Source organism: Neovison vison, chromosome 1, assembly GCF_020171115.1.
Source record: "Neovison vison isolate M4711 chromosome 1, ASM_NN_V1, whole genome shotgun sequence".
Classification (NCBI taxonomy): domain Eukaryota; kingdom Metazoa; phylum Chordata; class Mammalia; order Carnivora; family Mustelidae; genus Neogale; species Neogale vison.
In genome coordinates, this window is record NC_058091.1 from 70130935 (window position 1) to 70150353 (window position 19419).

At 42.2% G+C, this 19419-nt stretch overlaps 1 protein-coding gene across 12 annotated transcripts in view; it reads left to right on the plus strand.

Annotated features, from left to right (window-relative positions):
* Positions 1 to 19419, plus strand: part of EPB41L2 (erythrocyte membrane protein band 4.1 like 2) — a 213463-nt gene that overhangs the window by 144374 nt on the left and 49670 nt on the right. For all 12 annotated transcript variants that reach the window (XR_006384594.1, XR_006384595.1, XM_044248921.1 and 9 more), the window contains exons 5-10: positions 3196 to 3238; positions 6589 to 6664; positions 10120 to 10338; positions 11716 to 11803; positions 15839 to 15991; positions 16636 to 16733. Coding sequence is in view for 10 of the 12 variants with exons in the window: in XM_044248921.1 (XP_044104856.1) it covers positions 3196 to 3238; positions 6589 to 6664; positions 10120 to 10338; positions 11716 to 11803; positions 15839 to 15991; positions 16636 to 16733 (677 nt within the window). In the remaining 2 variants the exon portion in view is untranslated. The remainder of the gene's footprint in view (positions 1 to 3195; positions 3239 to 6588; positions 6665 to 10119; positions 10339 to 11715; positions 11804 to 15838; positions 15992 to 16635; positions 16734 to 19419) is intronic.

A 19419-nucleotide genomic window follows, 5' to 3' on the forward strand; every position in this document is an offset into this window, starting at 1 on the left:
GCCTTTTTTCCCTCCTTCTGTGGCTGCTTCTTGATCCATCTAGCGCTCTTCAAGTGTTAAAATCAAGAAATTTATTTTTACTTGTTAACTCTTTATTTGTTATATACTTGTATGTTATATATATGTTATTAATTTGTAATTGATAATGCAGATAATAGACTTCTATTTCTTTTAAAAGTCACATTGTCTTTTTTTGCCTTTTGACGTATGAGTTTTTTGTTTTGTTTTGTTTTTTAATTTATTTATTTGACAGAGAGAAATCACAAGTAGATGGAGAGGCAGGCAGAGAGAGAGAGAGGGAAGCAGGCTCCCCACTGAGCAGAGAGCCCGATGCGGGACTCGATCCCAGGACCCTGAGATCATGACCTGAACTGAAGGCAGCGGCTTAACCCACTGAGCCACCCAGGCGCCCCTTGACGTATGAGTTTTTGACCCTAGACAATAAAATTCTATCCCACTCAGGATCTTGGTACTCACCGGAGCTAATTATTCAAATAATAGGCACTCTAATAAAAGTACTCTAACTTTGGTCTTTTAAGAGGACCAGAGCATGGCAGTGGGCAGATATCAGTCAACAGCTCTTAATTTAGTACTTAATGGTTGCCAAAAGCTGCTGAGTGCTGTGGAGGATACAGGTAGTGGGGTCTCTGATCACCCCTGCAGAGTTGCGGGAGGGTTGGGGAGACCTCCTGACTCCGCGGGGAGTGTTGGGGAAGTGAGCGTGCCCAGCAAAGGGAAAACCAGTCAGCAGGTGGCTGGAGTCCCTTCTGCTGCCACTGTTGGGTCACATCAGTAAACTCAGCCCACTTCGTGTGTGGGTCGGGGTCTGAAGAAAGGGAGAGAAGCCACTTAAGTCTTCCAGTATTCTGGCTGGCCGTACTGTGGAAAGGGGCCTGGAGAATGACACTGCATCTGAATTTGGCTGGCTGGTGCGAGGAAACTTCTCACTCATCCTCCTGGGTCTGTAGAGCTCTTTCACACTCTCCATGCTGTGCAGAAACCCTGCAGGGACTTTGTACAAGGGATTGGGGCTGCAGGTGAGAATGAAAGGTGCCAAGTGATGGGGACACAGGGCTATACCTTGGGGTCCCAGAAGATGACGCTGCTCCCGCCATTGTCCTCCGCCTTCTGTGGCAGGCATCTGTAGCACCTGTCACAGAGTGAGACCTGGAAGGGTCTGTCTGAGTTGTTGGAGACCAGGGAAGTCGTTTCCCTTCATGTTCTCTCCGTGTTCATGTTTTGAGGGTCCCCCCTCCCTTTCAGTTGACGAGCCGTTGTCACGGATTCAGTTTCCTTACTGTGCTTGTTGCTTCCTTGGATGAAAGGCCATAACACATCGGACCCTCCTTCGCCTCTTCCTCAGCTTCTCCCCATCTGGGCTAGAGACTGAATGGTGTGTTTTTCTCTTTCCTATGTACCCTCCTCATACCCGGCCATTTGTGGGCCAGCTGTTTTGGGGAGACAGCAGCTGCAGGGCAAGGAGACTGAATGCCAGGCTCTTTCCTAAGGGGAGAATTCGAGCTGCTCCCCAACTTAGCACTGGAGGTACCATGGGAGCGTCCCGCTGACCCTCCGCGTCGATGGGCCGTGCAGCTGGGACACCAGTAATATGAAACTCAGCCAAGCTATGGTGGTTCTTTATTGAGACGTTTGGCTATCACCAGTTTTAAAACAGAGCATGCACACCTTGGGTCCTTGCTGTCCTGCGCGCAGCCATGAGCAGTGTAGTAAAACCCACTTTGCTTTCAAAGCCGCTTCTTACCACTTTTTAATAATGGGAGTTAATGTTCTGTTGTTCCAGTTCAATAGGATTGTTAAGACAGTAGGCTGTGTTATTTTCTGCCTAACGACAAACATCTTAATTATTTGCTTTATATAGCTGAAGAAAATTCTGTTTAAGCACAGATGTTATGTTATTTGGGATGCTTTTAGAATAAATGAAACTTATTTATTGTAAAGCCAATTATAGTTGACCCTTGAATACCATGGGGTCATTAATAAAGAGACAACTGTGAAGTGAGTATTTGAGTGGTGTGGGTCCATTTATGCACAGATTCTTTCAATAAATACAGGACAGTTCTGTAATTACCCGTGATTTTCTTAACATTTTCTTTTCTCTTTATTATAAGAGTACAGTGTATAACATATACAAAATATGCACTAATTGACTTGTGTTTTTGGTAAGCCTTCTGATTAACGGGAGGCTATAGTAGTTAAGCTTTGGAGGAGTCAAAAAAGTTATATGTAGAGTTTTGACTGTGTGGGGGGGGTCAGCACCCCTAACTGGTGTTAGGGGTTAACTAAGGTTAACTAAGGTCCAGTTAATTGGACCTTAACTATTTTAGTCGGTATATTGTATCTTGAAAAATATATTTGTTCTGTGTTAATGAAGATAAAATAAGGTGAACTTTGAGAGGTTTGACTTGAGGAGGGCAGGGGAAGTAAATAATATATAGACAAAAAATGAAAGATAAATAATTTTTTTGGTTGGGTCTTTTGCTGTTAACTTGGAGAGATAAATGTTTAATGTCCTTAGGTGGTTTGAAACCACGTAGCCCCCATTTTTTTCTTTTTTTTAAGATATAGTGGTTTCCTAGAACCTTTCTCAAAGGGTGGAAAGGGGGACGTGAAAGGGAGTGCCATATGATTTGACTTCCCACTTGGCGTGAAGTTTAAAGGATGTTACATGAAGAACAGGAAGGACACGACCAGCTCCAGCCTGACAGTATTTCTCCAGAGCATTGTATAGCTGCAGGGAAAAAGAACGTGTCGGCTTCAGTAGTTGAGATAATTGTGTCGGATTGGGGTGTATATACTTTGAAGAGCCAATTATTGTCCTTGCCTCAGCTCTCATTTCAGTGCCCACCGGGGCTGACTGCTGGCAGTTCTGTTACAGAATAAGGACTACATGTAGGTATATTGTGTCTCATTATTTGGATAGACGTTTGCTTTCAGATCCAAGAAAATGAGGCCCAAGAGACCCACCTTAAAAGTGTTTTAGTGTTTTATCTATAACACACACACACTTTCAAAAACAAATCAATACTTAGCTCAGTGGAATGCTAATTGGTGAAAGCTGCTTAGAATAAGAATTTATGTTTACACTTAAGTATGTGAACTGTAAACTGTTCCATTTTTGGACTCTGAAATATGTTTTATGGCTGAATTAACCTTTTTTCCTCCCTCCTCCTATAGAACTGGCTAGATCCTGCAAAAGAAATAAAGAGACAACTGCGAAGTGAGTATTTAAATAATCTTACTTCTTCATCTTTACATCTATTTCTATCTTTAATGAAATTCATAGGAATGTTGACTGGAATACTAGTGATTTGTGCATTTATATCATAAAGGAAGCTAAGGATACTAACAGTATTTTTGTAGAATCATGGTTTTATTTGATACATGGCTTAACGACTATTCTGGTCAGGAGGTTCTAGACTCCTAGTCCTAAATATTCCCTCACAATGTCTACCACTCTGAAGTAATATCTGACCTTTCTTCTGGGAAAAGAATGAGGAGCTGCTTTGTGTAACTTTCACTGTTGATGTAAATTCTACTCTAGGCAATGAATTATGATGACTTTGTCTACTTTGTTTTGGAAGTGTGTAATTGGTTTAATTAATAGGCTTGTCTCTGGCCCCAGAGGCGTAGACACATGGCTCCTCGATGTACCGGAGTGCAGACGCTAGGGCAGGAAAGCCTGGGCACACCGTCTCTTCAGTCCTCTCTGACGATCGCCTTCTCTACTCTTAGTTCCACTGTCCAGGACCACTCTGCATGCTCTTTGCATCTGGGTTTCTAGTCCATCCTGTTGCATTTCCCCTTTGCTCTCATGGTAGACTTCCGAAGTGGCTTGAGCTGTGTCCCCTCACCAGCCACAGCTCCTTCAGCGGTTCTGCCTCTGCATGTGGCCTTGCCCATGGCCAGTCTTAGGATATCTGCCAGGAAACGTCATTGCTCCAGAAAACTCTCTGCTAGGGATCCGGATACTCAATTTACTTCAGAGTGGGTGAATGACCAAATAGAAAAGGTAGGGAGCCATGAAGAGCTGAAATTTTTAGACAGGAGAACTCTGTTCTCAACAGCCCTTCCAGACTGTGGGCCCTGGAGCTGTCCAGGGAGGAACCATTTCTCTGAGTGCCGGCCTGCACGACACCCTTTGGCTGTTGGTTTCATGCTCTGCTAATTGATTATTCCCAACATCAACACACTGTAACGAATCTGTACGCTTCCCTTCTGTCCCTTCCCTTATGTCCCTTACCTTCTGTCTCATGTTAGGGCCTCCTGGCTGTTTTCTTCATTTCTTTTTCTTTGTCCCTGAACTCCTTTATCTTTTTGGTAGTTTTCCTATCGTTTCTTCTCTGCTTCCTTTTAAAATTCTGAGCATAAACCTTATTTTCCCATTTCTTCTCCTTTTTAAAGAAGATATCATTGAATAGAATGACTTTCCTGATTCATCCAGGATGGGGGTTTCTCGGGATGTAGGACTTTTAGTGCTGAAACACCAACAATCCCGAGGAGACTGGGATGGTTGGTCACCCTGACTATTATTACTCCTGGATTTCCAGCAGCCCTTCCCAACCCTCTCTCTTCCCCCCTGCATTTATTATCTTGGTGTTTTGTCCATTTATGCTTGGTTCATCATGGAAAAGGGGGAAGAAAAGAAAAGGAGTAGTTAGACACATAAGCGTTATGCTGACATTATGGAAGAAAGGAGAGCCTTGGAATGTTTCCTTTGTCTTATGTATAGTTGTTTTAGGTCTGCAGAGTACATGAATTCAAAAAGGTATGGATGCTTGGTTCTTTGGCTTTATCTGAAACCAGACCTGCCGAGTAAGTGACCCACACCATAGCAAGAACAGGATAACCTCTGAAATGTGATTGATGTTCCATTGACTTGTTTCCTATGGTCTGGTTTTGGCATTTTGTTGAGTATGTTTCTGTGTTGCTCATTTGAGAGTCCTGGAAAGTCCTCATTTTGGGGAGGTAAGACTCTTGCTGATTATGAATCATGGTCTTGTGTTTTGATTATTTGTGAAGTTTTTTTAGAGTTATTTCAGGACCTTTGCCCCTGTGGTTTGGCAAGAGGAATAACTAACAAATAGCATTTGGTTTTTTCGGATGGTTGGAGCTAGTTCTCTAAATGGAATCCTGGGCTGTTCTGATGGGGAAAGGAGGCTGAGGAGATTGTTTTAGCTGTTGCCTTTACCTCTTCCTTCCTGCTCATGTCAAAATGGACCAAAGAGCTGCTTAGTTTTAGGCTCCCCCAGCTGCTCTTCTACTTCGCTACTTTTCACTTAATAGGCACATAGCAAAGGTCAACGTTCATCTTTTTTCACTGACTTTTGAAAACTGACAGCCTTAGTTCCTATTCAAAATTTTCTTTAAAACCTTCCTCTGATGTACATGAATAGGACCTGCATGGGATTCCTATATAAATGGTCCATAGCTAGATGGACCATTCACATATTGCCAGGAAATTTTGTGGCCACATTTAATGCACAGTTTAGCATTATTAGTGCTAAAATGTAAGTGTTCTATTAGAAACGTCTCCCTGCAGTCCTACCCAGGCAAGCATGTGCTCATGGTACAATCTGGAAAACAAAGAATAAGGCTCCATTAAGAACTGATGATCCTGTGCTTACTTTGCTTCGTTATTGGTTGGAAGTCACCGTGAAGAACACATATTCCCACCCTAACAACCATTAATTGAATGTTAATGTACAGACAGCAGTGTTTTAAACTTAGACTAAGTCATTTCTGACATGGTTGTTTGCTCTGTTCATTCGTTGTGGCACAGTACAGCCAAGCATATGTTATATATGATGAATATACTTACACCTGCTCCATGAAACCTGGGAATAATTCTATTTTAAAATATTGTGATATTTTACTGGTCTTTCCCTTCTTTGGGATTTCTTTGAACACTTTCTTCAGCTCACTCATTAATCATTTCTTAAATAGCTACAGTGATCAGTGATTATCTCCTTTCTCCCAACAATCTACAAATCTTAAAATACTTAAAAAAAAAAAAAACCAGTAGGGACTATTTGGCATGTAGATATACCGTGGTTAAAACAAACCTTAAAATGATTACGTGGAGGTCATAGTAAAATTTTTGTGTAATATGTCACCGTACAAAACATTCGAAGTATTAGTAAATGTTTATTAAAAAAAATTAATCTGGGGTCCCTCGGTGGGACAGTCTGTTAAGCATCCTATTCTTGACTTCAGCTCAGGTAATGATCTCAGGGTTTTGACCCTGAGCCCTGTTTTGGGCCTTGAGCTCAGTGGGCAGTCCGCTGGAGTTTCTTTCTCTCCCTCTCTCTCTCTCTCTCTCTGTCCCTCCCTGCACTCTCTCTCAAATAAGTACATCTTTTGAAAACAAAAGTGAATCTATTCTCTAATAGTGGGTTATGTATGTGATTTTTATTTTTCATTGTTTTTTTCTTAATACTAAAAAATGAAATTCTCCAAACTGATTCAGAGTAGGACTGGTGTGTACTGTTTGAACATTAACATTTAATTTTTATCAAAATAAGTGGTCATTCTGTTGGTTGAATAAATAACCATATTTAATAATTACAGATCTTCCTTGGCTGTTCACCTTTAATGTGAAGTTTTATCCTCCTGATCCTTCTCAGTTGACTGAAGATCTCACCAGGTACTTTATCCTTATATTTTAAAACAAATCTCTCCTTACAGCTCTCATTTATTTTTGTGCATGGGAGAGTAATGGTAATTTCAGGATCAAAACCAAGATATGTTTTCATAAGTGGAATTCTAGATGTTTCCTTGGAAATGAGTGTACTCCAAAATAGTTGGAAATGTTGCCAGTTTCAAAAATTTTAATCACTTTTTAAAAATTTCTCCATTCGCAGTTGAGTAATGGAATATTAAAAAAATTATAACTCTGACAACTTTGTTTCTTATATTACACTTTTAAAAATCATTGCTATTTAATATTTCAGGTTAATACTAAGATTTTTTTTATTATATAATCCTTGTGTACCTGTGTACTAGTCTCCTATCACTCACAAAGGTGATAGAAGTGTAGAAAAAGGAAATTATTTTGAAAAGCCCATTTTGGTGGGTGGGGTGGTCTCCTACCTCAAAGGGAGGGAAAAAAAAAACCCTAATAAAGTAGGCTTTCCTAATAGCTATTTCATTTCCACCTCCATTGAGACTGGGCTATACAAACAGATGCTTAAATTGCAAATAAAAGATTCAGTTGAGGAGCCAGAACATTTACTGATTCTGAGAGTGACTGAGTATCTGAATAGTAACCAAGGAACATTTAATCCCCAAGAGCCTTGACCTCTTAACCCTATTCAGGGTGGTTACCAGCAATAGGACTTACTAGCTTTGGTAAGAATAGGTGCATAGATTACATGGTCAAGGAAAACTGTGTTCAGAATACACTTTTTGAAGGGCACAGGGTCTTACTGGAAAACTCTGCTTTGGATTCCTGTGGTTCCTGTGTCCTTGATGCTTTGTTAGTCCCGTCCTGTGGTCAGACATCAGGCCCTTTCAGTGCTTAAGGGTGCATGATACCCACGTGAAAGAGGAATGGAGGAGATTCCTTTCTAAATCTGGATAAATGACAAGTCTCCCCGCCGCCCAGTGCTGCTTGTTGCTGGATAGGGGTTTTCTCAAACTAAGTGAGCTGCGATTGAATTAGCTTCAGCTAGTAAATAATAGACCGTAGCCTTTATAACTGCACAGTGAGCTGCTTGGGAGCATCAGGCTTGACGGGTTGATGTGCTCTGGAGACAGAGCCTCACCACAGGAATGCCTTTGACCGCTGCAGTGGGGGTTTTGTGACCCAGTTCCCTGTCTTTACATACACTTCTTGCCATAATTGTTTGGGGGATGGCAGTCCTCTGCTGAGTGCAGTTTACGGCATCCGTAAGTGCTTGGGTTTTTCTTTGAAATGGGGCTTGAACAGTCTCAGTGTGTGTGGTGGGAGGAATGAGATAGTTTGTTGAGCAAATAACCGAAGGCCTCGGCAGGCAGCCTGAGACCAGCTACCTGCCTGGAGCCCAGATGTCAGGACCGAATCTTCCCCAAGGCTTGAGTGCACATTTAGAAGCTGAGGTGGCTTTTGAGGCATCGAGAAACACTGTTCAGAATAGCGTTTGAAGGTTGCCGGGTCCTGCTCTGTGAAGAAGGTAGAGCTGGGAAGTTCAGGAAGCTGCTGGAGTTGTCGGAAGTTTCTGGGCCTTCGACATCGTCTTTGAAAATAGGAAAGAACCAGTGTGAAAAGTCAAGACTATGATCTAAAAAGAAAACGAGATCTTAGAAATAGATGGAGTCTTTATGGTGAGGTCTTCAAAGTGCCATAGAATGTGGAGAACGAGCCCTGTTCTTGATCAGACTTCGAGAATCGAAGAATACCCTGGAATCCTAGTTTAAAATTGAGTTTTCTAAAAATAAAATAAAAATTAAAAAACAATTTGAGTTTTCTAGATTTAATGCAGTTGTGCATGTGGTGTTTTCAGGATCAAGGGAATATAATCCTCCTTAGAAAGAGAGCTCCTGCCATGCATAAAAATCTTCAGATTGTAGTGACAGTGAGGGGACTTCCACTCTCTCAGAAGACCATTGAGCACTCGCTGCGGGGCAATTACATGGCTAACTGTGGCAGTAGGCCGATGACAAACCAGGTCTCTGCCCTGCCTGACAGCGGACTCAGTGGTAATCTAGGTATGACTGAACTGGGTGATGGCTGACTGCACGGTCCAGATTGTGCTGTCCAACCCAATGGCGATGGGGCTGGAACGCATGCAACAGTGCAGGAGGAGACTGGGCCGACATACCAGCAAAGAAAGAAAGAAGGTAGCTGGCTACTCATAGGAATGATATGCTCTAAAAGACCTTCAAGGACAGGGGCATTCAGTTTGGAGGGGTCTATGGTAATCTTTATTAGCAAGTAGTTAAATTCAAGAGTAGAAATCGAGTTTAAAATGTCAGCAAAGGGGTGCCTGGGTGGCTCATTGGGTTAGGGCCTCTGCCTTCAGCTCAGGTCATGATCCCAGAGTCCTGGGATGAAGTCCCGCATTGGGCTCCCTGCCCTGGAGCCTATTTCCTTCTCTCTCTCTCTCTCTCTACCTTCTTGTTGATCTCTCTCTCTGTCAAATAAAAAATAAAATCTTAAAAAAAAAAAAAAAAAGTCAGCAAAGGAGTGGGTAGTGCTCTGCCCCCGGTTCCTCATAGAATATAAATAACATGGTTCTGCATGTCATTTAGTGGAAAATGGAATGTTTTATAACTAACTGTTTAGTAAAACCTCTTGGAACATAGAATAATAACCACTCTTATAACTTTACATTATAATTATAAAGATTATTCTTATAATGGCTGTTAGGTATTGATTCCTAGATAACATGTATGTTTTGTTTATATTATCTAATTTTTATTCTCACCTTCAAAGGGGGGATAGAATTCTCATTTTACAGGTGGGAAATTATCCTCGGGCAAGTAAATGAGCTTGCTCAAGGTTGCACAGGGTCAGCTGAGCCTGTTTCTGAAGCTCATGTTTTTTCCGTTCTAAAGTGAACTAGCTGCCACTTTAGATGGAGTAAACGGGCAGTAAGGGCTTTAAAGTAAAGATTGTCTTATAATCGTTGTCCAGCTTTCTTTTCCAGGAAAAGAAATTAGTATGAAAAGGTTAGGAAGGATAAAGGGTGGGTGACCTTAGCTCTTACAAATGCTCAAGAACAGCTGTTTTTAAAATTTCATTAGTCTTTACAACTTTTGAGGGACATGCAAATTTTGATTACAGTTTAAATCAAAGGAGAGCAGTCTACGTGATTAGAATTTTTACCTTCAGTCACAAAGCTCTTTACTGGGATCCTAATATGCTGGGTCTTCAATAGCAGCTCAGAATTCCCCTTCTGTTGCTTAGCCAGTTAGACTCACCTGCTGTGAATAAGCCACAAGTTCAGAGAAAAGGAGCTGGGTGGACTTCCTGTTCGAGAAGACAGTTTTGGCTCTGGGCATCGAGAGTTGCCTGTATTGTCTATTTGGTTTCAAAGGCATAGGAGAACTCAAGCATTCTTAGTGCTGCAGTCCTAACTGATGTCCTTCCCCACTCTTTCTCCCCCTTGCTCCTCACAGATACTTCTTGTGCCTTCAGCTTCGGCAGGACATTGCCTCCGGCCGCCTGCCTTGCTCGTTCGTGACGCACGCCCTCCTGGGATCTTACACATTGCAGGCTGAACTTGGGGACTATGATCCGGAAGAACATGGCAGTAGTGATCTCAGTGACTTCCAGTTTGCTCCCACACAGACGAAGGAGCTGGAAGAGAAGGTGGCAGAGCTGCATAAAACCCACAGGTCTGGCGACTTGCTTCCCGGAGAGAGAACAGCTGTGGGAGATTTAACCCACTTCCCTCCTCACACTTGCGGGACATCTGAGCGTAGTTGACAAGATTAGCCAGCTTTTCTGTCTGGAGCCTCCCTTAGTGCTAATCCAGACAACTTGTGGCCCTTGTGATAGCCTTTCACTGTGTTCAGGACTCTCCTGTGAAGAGCAGTGCTCATGGCCCTCAGTGCTTTCATTTGTTGGAAAAAGTTACCCCTCCCTCGGATAGCTCCTTCCGTCTCCTCCCAAACCTATCCCCCAACACACGCACATACGCATGCACACCAGGCATACCCGCATATGTGTTTGGCATTTACTATGTATTCTGCCTTTTGCTTTTCTTCTCCGATTTGCTAAGACTGGAGAGATAGTGAGGATTTGGGGTTTGAATCAGAAATATGGCTAGTCATGGACCTAGGAGCAGTAACTGAAGTACACGGGTGTTTCCTCCATCCACAAAAGATGGCCTTTGCTTTAGCAGTTAGGCTTAACTTACTTACTTAATACCATAGTAAATATACCATATTACATTCCAAGAACTTTTATATCTTGGTGAAAATGTGTTTTTTAGCACATGTTTAAAAAATTCTCACTACAAAATTATGGTTTGCCCCATATTTCAACAGGGTTGAAATTTTGTAAAAAATTGACAAAAATGCCTGGAAAGGAACTTACAGAAATTAGAAATTTTTAAACAGACCACATTCATTGATTTTTTTCTGTTAAAAAAAAAAACAAAAAAAACAGTATTTCTTATATTATTAACTTTATTCTAATTCTACTCAATAGGTATTTACTGAATAATTCAGATTTGAAATACCAGGTCCTGAAATGCCATGGTCAATATGGAGTCTTTGCTCTGTGGGAGCTGAAAATTTGTGGAGTTGTAAATAGAGATGGGGATGGAAATAATTTTAGTATGGGCAGGATGTGATATGTGTTAACTACCGTAGGTGTAAGATCAAATACAAGTACTTGTGGTCTGTATTATGAGCAATCCTAGTGAAATAAAATGAAGGAGTAGGAAACAAGAATTTACCTTTTTCAGAAAGATGAGATCACTTTTTTATTCTCAGGTAACTTATGTTGCACCCATTTCTCCATTGGGGTAAAAACTGAAATCAATTTTCTGAGATAATCTAAAATCTCTACCTTTATGCTTTTTATCTTATGAGGAAAAATGCCTGAGGTTCAGAGGTGAGCCTTCTTATCCCTCCCTGCTTACCTGCTGATTTTGTGGGGTTGCTCTCTCCCTGGGGATTCTCCAAGCTCATCCTCTCCTTTCCCATTTTGGCCACATTTGCTTTGCATCTGCCAATAAGATAATACTGTTTCCTTTTGATTCTCAGGGGCTTATCTCCAGCGCAAGCTGATTCTCAGTTCTTAGAAAATGCAAAGAGGCTCTCCATGTATGGTGTTGACCTACATAATGCCAAGGTACTGTCCGTATGCTGGGAAGTAGCATCTGTCCCGTCTGTTGACAGAAGTTCTGAGAGGACTCCAGTTTCAGAGGGGCTGCGCTCACTCGTAGGAAAAGGCTATTCACCCTCACCCAAGGGTGTCTAATATTTCTCTAGTGACTAACAGTGGGGTTTATGCTTGTGGGAAGGACCACTGATTCTTGTCCTACTTCTTTTCTCAGTGAATTCCCTCTTATACGTACTTATTCTACGACTCCCCTGTCAGCCATCTTTACCCCTTGTCATGGCTTATTCTGCATCCCAGCTTTTGTGTCCAGTGGTGCCTCTCTCCCAGCTCCCTTCCCACTTCTGTCGTGGGAGAGAAGAGCAGTTTCTGGCAACCACAAAAAGGCAAAAGCAGTATGGATGGAACTTGGGCTTATGAAGGAGCCTGAGGGTCGGGCTCTTCTCTGCAGGTTTGTAAAATGGAGGAGACTGGCCTAGGGTCCTGGGGAGGCAGCACCTGCAGCCTAACTTGAGAGGTGGGAAGAGGATGGAATGGTGGCCTAGCTGATAGGAGAAGGGGACTGGGTTGCGAAGATGCCACTAATAAGCATCACATACTTCATGACCCCAGTCTGGATGATCACAGGGTGGGGACGGCCCAGGAAGAGAGCTGGAGGTCAGGCAGAAGGTGGATTTGGTTTTGAAAAATGTGTCCAAAGTCAGCTTGTGGAAGGAACCCATGGTTGCCTGGTTTTAAAAGACCCTGCCAATCCCTCCCTGTAGCCAAGGAATCTCCAAGTGTGTGATTGGAGAAATCTCTTGGAAAGCCTCCCACCCAAAGATCTCCTCCCTCCTGAGGCCTCGGATTAATCATTCCCACTCTTGTGTTGTTAGTACTTCATATTTGCAAAGTGCTTTTTACCTCAGTGTCTTCCTTTATTCTTTAACTGTTTTTCTTGGTTATAAAAGTAATACGTGTAAATTACAGAAAACAGAAGCAAACAAGGGGGGGAAAAACACTGAAGTCTCTATGCAGAAATAAGCACTATTATTATTTTGATACATTTTCTTGTGTTCTTTAAAAAGAAACTCGGAGCACTTGACCTCTGAGGCATTTTTTTTTTTGATAGGATCGCACTACAGGTATCATTTTATGAGGGGTTTACTTTTATTGGTTGTTTTTTGCTTGCTCTGTTAAGATTTTTCCATGTCACTAAGTAGTCTCTGGGATCATCATATTTAACTGCTAGGTGCTAGATGTCTTTAATTCTTTTTTTTTTTTTAATTTTTATTTATTTATTTGACAGAGATCACAAGTAGGCAGAGAGGCAGACAGAGAGAGAGGAGGAAGCAGGCTCCCCACTGAGCAGAGAGCCCAATGTGGGGCTCGATCCCAGGACCCTGGGATCATGACCTGAGCTGAAGGCAGAGGCTTTAACCCACTGAGCCACCCAGGCACCCCATTTTCTTAAAAGTACTTCCATGTATACCACCACATTTAAGATTTGAGTGTTTTGTTTTGTTTTTTAATTTTTCAACTGCATAAGACAGAGTGCAGAGAACGACTTGCTTAAGCTGCGTATTGTTAAGCATGCCCATATTTGCCTGATACCTTCTGATAAATTCTAGGGAGTGAAACGGGGCTTCCTATCACTTGTGTGTCTTCTAGCTCCTTTTTCTCTGTGATGGAGACAGGCAGGGTCAGCCAAGAGACCCAGACAGGGGAGGCAGGAGAGAACAGGTTTGGGACCAAGAAGCCTTTGGATCTCTCTTCTTCTTAAATGCTATTACTTTGGCCATGTGTAAATTTTTAAATTTGTTGATCACTAGTTAGAAACCAGTTCTTAGATGGCAAAACTTGACAAAGTCCAACAATTCTTATTTGTTGTTGTTGTTTTTAAAGCTTTTATTTATTTATGTGATAGAGACACAACAAGAGAGGGAACACAAGCCGGGGGAGTGGGAGAGGTAGAAGCAGGCTTTCTGCCGAGCAAGGAGCCTAATGCGGGGCTCCATCTCAGGACACTGGGATCACGACCTGGGCCCAAGGCAGACATTTAACGGCTAGCCACCCAGGTGCCCATGATTCTTATTTTTTAAGGTGTATCTTACAAAAGTAAAAAAAAAGTTGTAGTGGGCTGTCTTTCAGTATAATTTCCATTCTTGCTGTGGGGATTAGGACAGATTGCTTTTTAAATAAATTCAGAGTAACATTTACTCATTCTGTTTGTCATCTGATAGACTCATAATATTTGATGAGGATACTTTTGTAGCATGTTGAAAAGAAGGTCTGTAGCAATATAAAATAATTTTTGGTGGAGTTTGAAGTTTGTGCCTTCATCTTTCATTATCTCAATTATATTTAAATAAAAAAAACTTTTTTATTAAGAATTCTTAATGGCATACTCCTATTGGGACAGGCCAAAGAGCATTGAATGGAAGGACTCTTGACACCCAGGTACAGGGAGACCACGAGACAGGAATACTTCTGAGCGCAAACCAGCAGCCTTCCCAATTCCTTTGAAGGGGTGAGGGCAGAGAGTGTTGCCAAAGTTGAGAAGGAGAGATGTGTGTGTGGAGAGGGCGGTCTTCAGAGGAGCTGTAGTTGTCGCAGGGACGTGTCCCTGACCTCCCTCCCCTCTCGCCCCCTCTCCTCTGTCTCATCTGCAAGAACTTTCAGAAGTCAGAAGGCCTGGGATCCTGCTGATATGCATAGGTCGCAGCTTCCTGAGAAGGAGTGAGCAAGGCAAACATGGTGCTCCTTTTTTGTTTATTTTTCTGACTTTGTTGCTGATGATTGGCAGAAGTCACATGTGGAGGACTAGGCATGCTTTTTTCCCTTTCACTTGTTACTCTTTATCTCTAATTCCTATTCACACAAATATAATTCTGAAGCAGTATGCAGAACAATGGAAAATGAACCAACTTACTTGGTTCCAGATTGTGTTTATTCTTAAGGAAGATAAAATAGCTTCAGTGTCCTGTCTGAAGATTGCTCAGACTGGAGATGACTTTGTTCAATGTTTCTAGTCACTGTTGCCTTCTTACTTGTGGTGAGAACATGCTGTCTTGAGTAGTCTTCCAGCCTGCTCCCTGTGGCCATGGCCGGTGATGTTTTTGGCAAACACATCATTTGTGGCTAGTGCCAAGTTGCTTGGGCACCTGTGCCTGATTCATCCCAGCTTTTTTCTCTGTTCCTAGAGAGAACTGGGGCTGCCAGATTTGGGTGAATAAAGCACCTTATAGATTAGATTTTTTAGACTTGCTTGGATTGTCCAATGTAATTTTATGTGTATATATGAAGTATTCAGGTATGGTAGCAGAAAAAGCAATTGGCATTGGTTACTTAGTACTATCCTTCTGTTTTTAAAAAAGTAACCTGATTTGTTTTAGATGATTAAGTAACAGGGCTGTCGAAATGTTACGCTTTGATTGAATATTAGACTTAGAATATGCCAGCCAAAGCAATGCTGTAATGTGGACTGGAGGTCAGCCCTCTGAGTTATGGAAGAGCGGCTCCGAAGAATTCATAGATTTCCACAGTCAGTGTCCAAGGGAAATTTTCTGTGAGGGATTGGTGTTTTTCTGAATAGAGGCATAAATTGAACAGCTATCAGCTAGCATAGTCCATCTGAAATAAATTTGCCTGAAGTAAAATTGCCAACTGCACCGGAGGGTGGGCCAACAGACCATCCCCCAGGGCTGAAATAGCCTCCAGGAAAAGCCCGTCTTTTCAGAATGTCTGCATTGAGTTCTGTTTCCCTTCTTCCCCATTAGCTCTTCCAGGATGACTGGGAAACATAGAAGTTGCGCCTTTTGGAAATTATCATATCCTGTGGTCAGGTGGCTGTACCTCTTTGACCAATCAGAGTTGGTCCCAGAAGATAATAAATTTAAGATGTTCTCTTAACTCGTGGACTGTCACTGAGATTTTAATACCAACCTGTAAAATTGGCATTCCTGGTCATGGTTTAAGGGTTGGGGGTAGGGGCGCAGATAATGGGATTCCTGTCCTTTGTAACTCTGACAACTCTAACCACGGTCAATGATGGCTTATGCTTGGCAGGACTCGGAAGGCGTGGACATCAAGCTGGGTGTGTGCGCTAACGGGCTCCTCATTTACAAAGACAGACTGAGAATCAATCGTTTTGCTTGGCCGAAAATCTTGAAAATTTCCTATAAGCGCAGTAACTTCTACATTAAAGTTAGGCCGGCAGAGGTAAGCAATGTCATGTGTGCTTGGGCATAACGAAACAGCTCTGGTCCCTGTTCTTCATGGCCATGGGATAACTGAATTTTTCCCCACTGACTTTTAACAAAATGAACTATTCTTTATTCTTTTGTGGCAAAAAAAGGCCAGAGAACTTAATGATAAGTTCTTAATGATAAGCCACATGAAGTTTCATGTTGCTAAAAACAAAATGAAACAAAAAACCAAGAGCCACCCATACCTTTTAGTAAAAAGGAAAAGTAGTAAGTGCCTGCCACATAGTGGGGGGAGGACATTATTTTGTTGTTGAAACATCTAAGTGATAGAGATGAGTAGGAAGGTGGTAGAACGGGTTATAGTAGACAAGGGTTCAAGTCCATAGTTTTACTTGCTTTTCACAGAAACTAGTATTATTATACTAGTATTATTAGTATAATAGTATAATAATATATTAGTATTATTATACATGCAGTCATAGTATTATTATAACATGCAGTCAATGAAAAATTCATTTTGTGTAATTATACTACGTATACGAATGTCACCTTTTTTCGAGAACTAACTTCTCACAGAAACATCTGAGTCCATGTTTTTCAGTAGCTTCTCATCAAGTTCTAAGAACTATAGTGATTTAGTGTATTGATTTATTCTAGCTCGAACAATTTGAGAGCACCATTGGATTCAAACTGCCAAACCATCGGGCAGCAAAAAGACTATGGAAAGTGTGCGTGGAACATCATACCTTTTACAGGTAATTTGAATGCAACAGCTTAAAATTCATTAGAACAGCTATTGGTACCCTGTGCGTATTAAGAGGTGGTTATGAAGAGAAGGACAGAGGCAGACACGCCCTATCTTACCTCAGTGCCGCATCTCCTTGGCCATGCCTTGTCCTCACTCAGAGCTGATCCATGTCTATGGTGGTCCCAAACTCGGCGGACTACAGCTACCTTTCTTCCTGTCACCATACTCTCCGGGCCTGGCTGCCATCCCTCTTGCCACCATCAGTCATCATAGGCTTCATTTCACTGTCCTTACCAGTTCCCTCCCATTTAACTTCTTTCCCCAATCAGCCCAAATGCTGGGGGTCTGTCCCTTTGCTGCTCTGCCAGGATGTTCTAACCACGTGCCCATTGTGCACATCAGCCTGCCCCATGACTGGTCCTGGGTCAGTCTCGACCTTACCGCTTCTGTATCTGTTCTTACAGACGCCGCCTTCAGCAGCAACTATCCTGGTACACATGCTCGTTCCTTGTGAGAAAGAATCGCATAACTCCGCATAGTGCTGTAGCTTATTTCCCATGTCAGCTGGATCCTCAGAGCTGCCAGGGAGCCAGACCTTTTCCTTCCTTTCCCATCACAATATTCGTGGTCTTCCTGAGTCCCTAGGAGTTTGACTTCTCTGCTCAGATGCCCTCATTGCGTGGGTCACAGATTATAAAAGCTGTGGTCGTGAGCATTCTTGTTCACATACCCTGTTTTCCCTCTTTTGCCCATAATTATTAGCATTCCCTGCTTTTTCTGTTCATTGTTTCTCACTATACTGTCTCAAGGAAAAAAAAAATTCCCCATGGAGTCTTGATCCTTCATTTTATGCCTCATATAAGATCATGCTTTGTGCATTATGTACTCTCCATTGAGTGCCTTTGACTTCTTCTTTGGCCAGTAAACATGTCCATGTCTTACTCCTTTAAAAACCAAAATAGACAGACAAAACCAGAAGATCTCCTTAGTCCCTCTAGCTATCTTTAGCTTGGGTCCCATCTCCTTTTGTGCTTGTCTTCAAGGGCATATTTCTCCATTATTCTTCTTTGCTGTCATTTTCCCTGTTTCTTCAGTTCATATTACTGTGGTCTGTATAGCTACGATCCTCCGTCATGAAGCTTTTTTCTCAGACTCTTGCTTTGCTACTCCTGTCCTACCACACTCTGGGTATGTGACTGTGCTAAGTCACTTTACCTTCCTGGGTCTCACTCTCGTCATCCGTGTGATGGTAATAATAGTACCTACCTTATAGGGTGACTTCAAAGAGTAAGTGAGAAAACACACGAAACAAATGTAGAACTATTTCTGGTATATGATAATGTTTCTCATCACCGTCAGCAGCATCATTATTTTTAGTTTGGTACTACAGTGTGCTATTTTTAAGGTGAATTATTAGCTGGTACAAGTGACTCAAGTTAAATTGACACATCTGTTTTCAAGACTGCTCTAATATATTCATTTTAGAGAAATGTAACTCATAAAAGATACTTGAATCCATCTGACATAGTTACACTGAACCTATTAATCTTTGAAAAGCTTGTAATTTCTCTTGGTAGCCATGTTCTCCTCAGAACAAGGTGAGCCTGCCTTAGATAAAGCTAGTAGATAACGTTTATGAGTTCAATGACACACAGGTCAAGGCAGGACAGATAGCAGGCTTTCCGTCAGGTAACGATAATGGAAACAATAATTATTTTAGAAATGACAGGTGCTACATTCATTGAGCGGATATTGTCGTCAGACACATGACCACTTGCTTTACCTTGTGCCGTCTCATGTATCATTCACCCCCACTGAGCAAGGGGCTCAGAGCTGGGTGCTCATAAAGGGCGCGGGGGCCAGGTGCCCACGCAGAGCGGAGGACCTGGCTTTGTGATCCCAGCGCCCGTACTGGTCACCTCTGTGCGGTCCTTCCTCTGGTAATTCTGTAGCAAGTGTTTCCGAAATGTCTGTTAGCCCTTTAAAGCTCTAGGCTTCTCCATGTTTGCTGACACACTATGACTCCAATTTAAAAGTAGACCAGTTTGCTTCTGCAGACTTTTGAGACAATGGTTAACAAAAGGATTTTTAGATCTTTAAACCTTGTGCAACTTTTCTTAGGATAGGAGACGGTATTTCTAAAGCAGGGCATTCATAATTCGTCTGCAGACTGCTTTGAATCAGATCTGGATTTTGGGCTGTTTTTATCATGAAAGATGCAAATGATTTCTTCAGACAATTAAAATGGCCTTCAGATTAAAGTCATTAAAGACAGAGATCTTTCTGTTGATCGGTAGCCACTCAGCCAAACTCATATTAGTGGAACAAGAACATAATAATACAGAGGTTATTCTTCTTTGAGTGTTTGATAGGGCCTGTCACCCTTCTAAGTGCTGTGCCTGGACCGGTTCTTTTAATCTTCACAACACCGTTGTCATCTTCACTTTACATTTGGAAAGTCTGCGACACAGAGAAGTCAGAAAATGTGCCCATGGTCCCGTAGACAGTCACGGGTGGAGATGGAATTTAGAGCCAGGCCCTGGGGCTCACAGTGCCCACTGCATACCCGCTCTGCTGTGCTTCCTTCTCTCCTCCCCGCCCCCTGGCTTTTGGTGGTGGTGGCAGTGTATAAACAAGATTAACACAGGCCCCTATAGCCTGGTGTTAAAACTGTCCCTTCAACTTGGCACTAT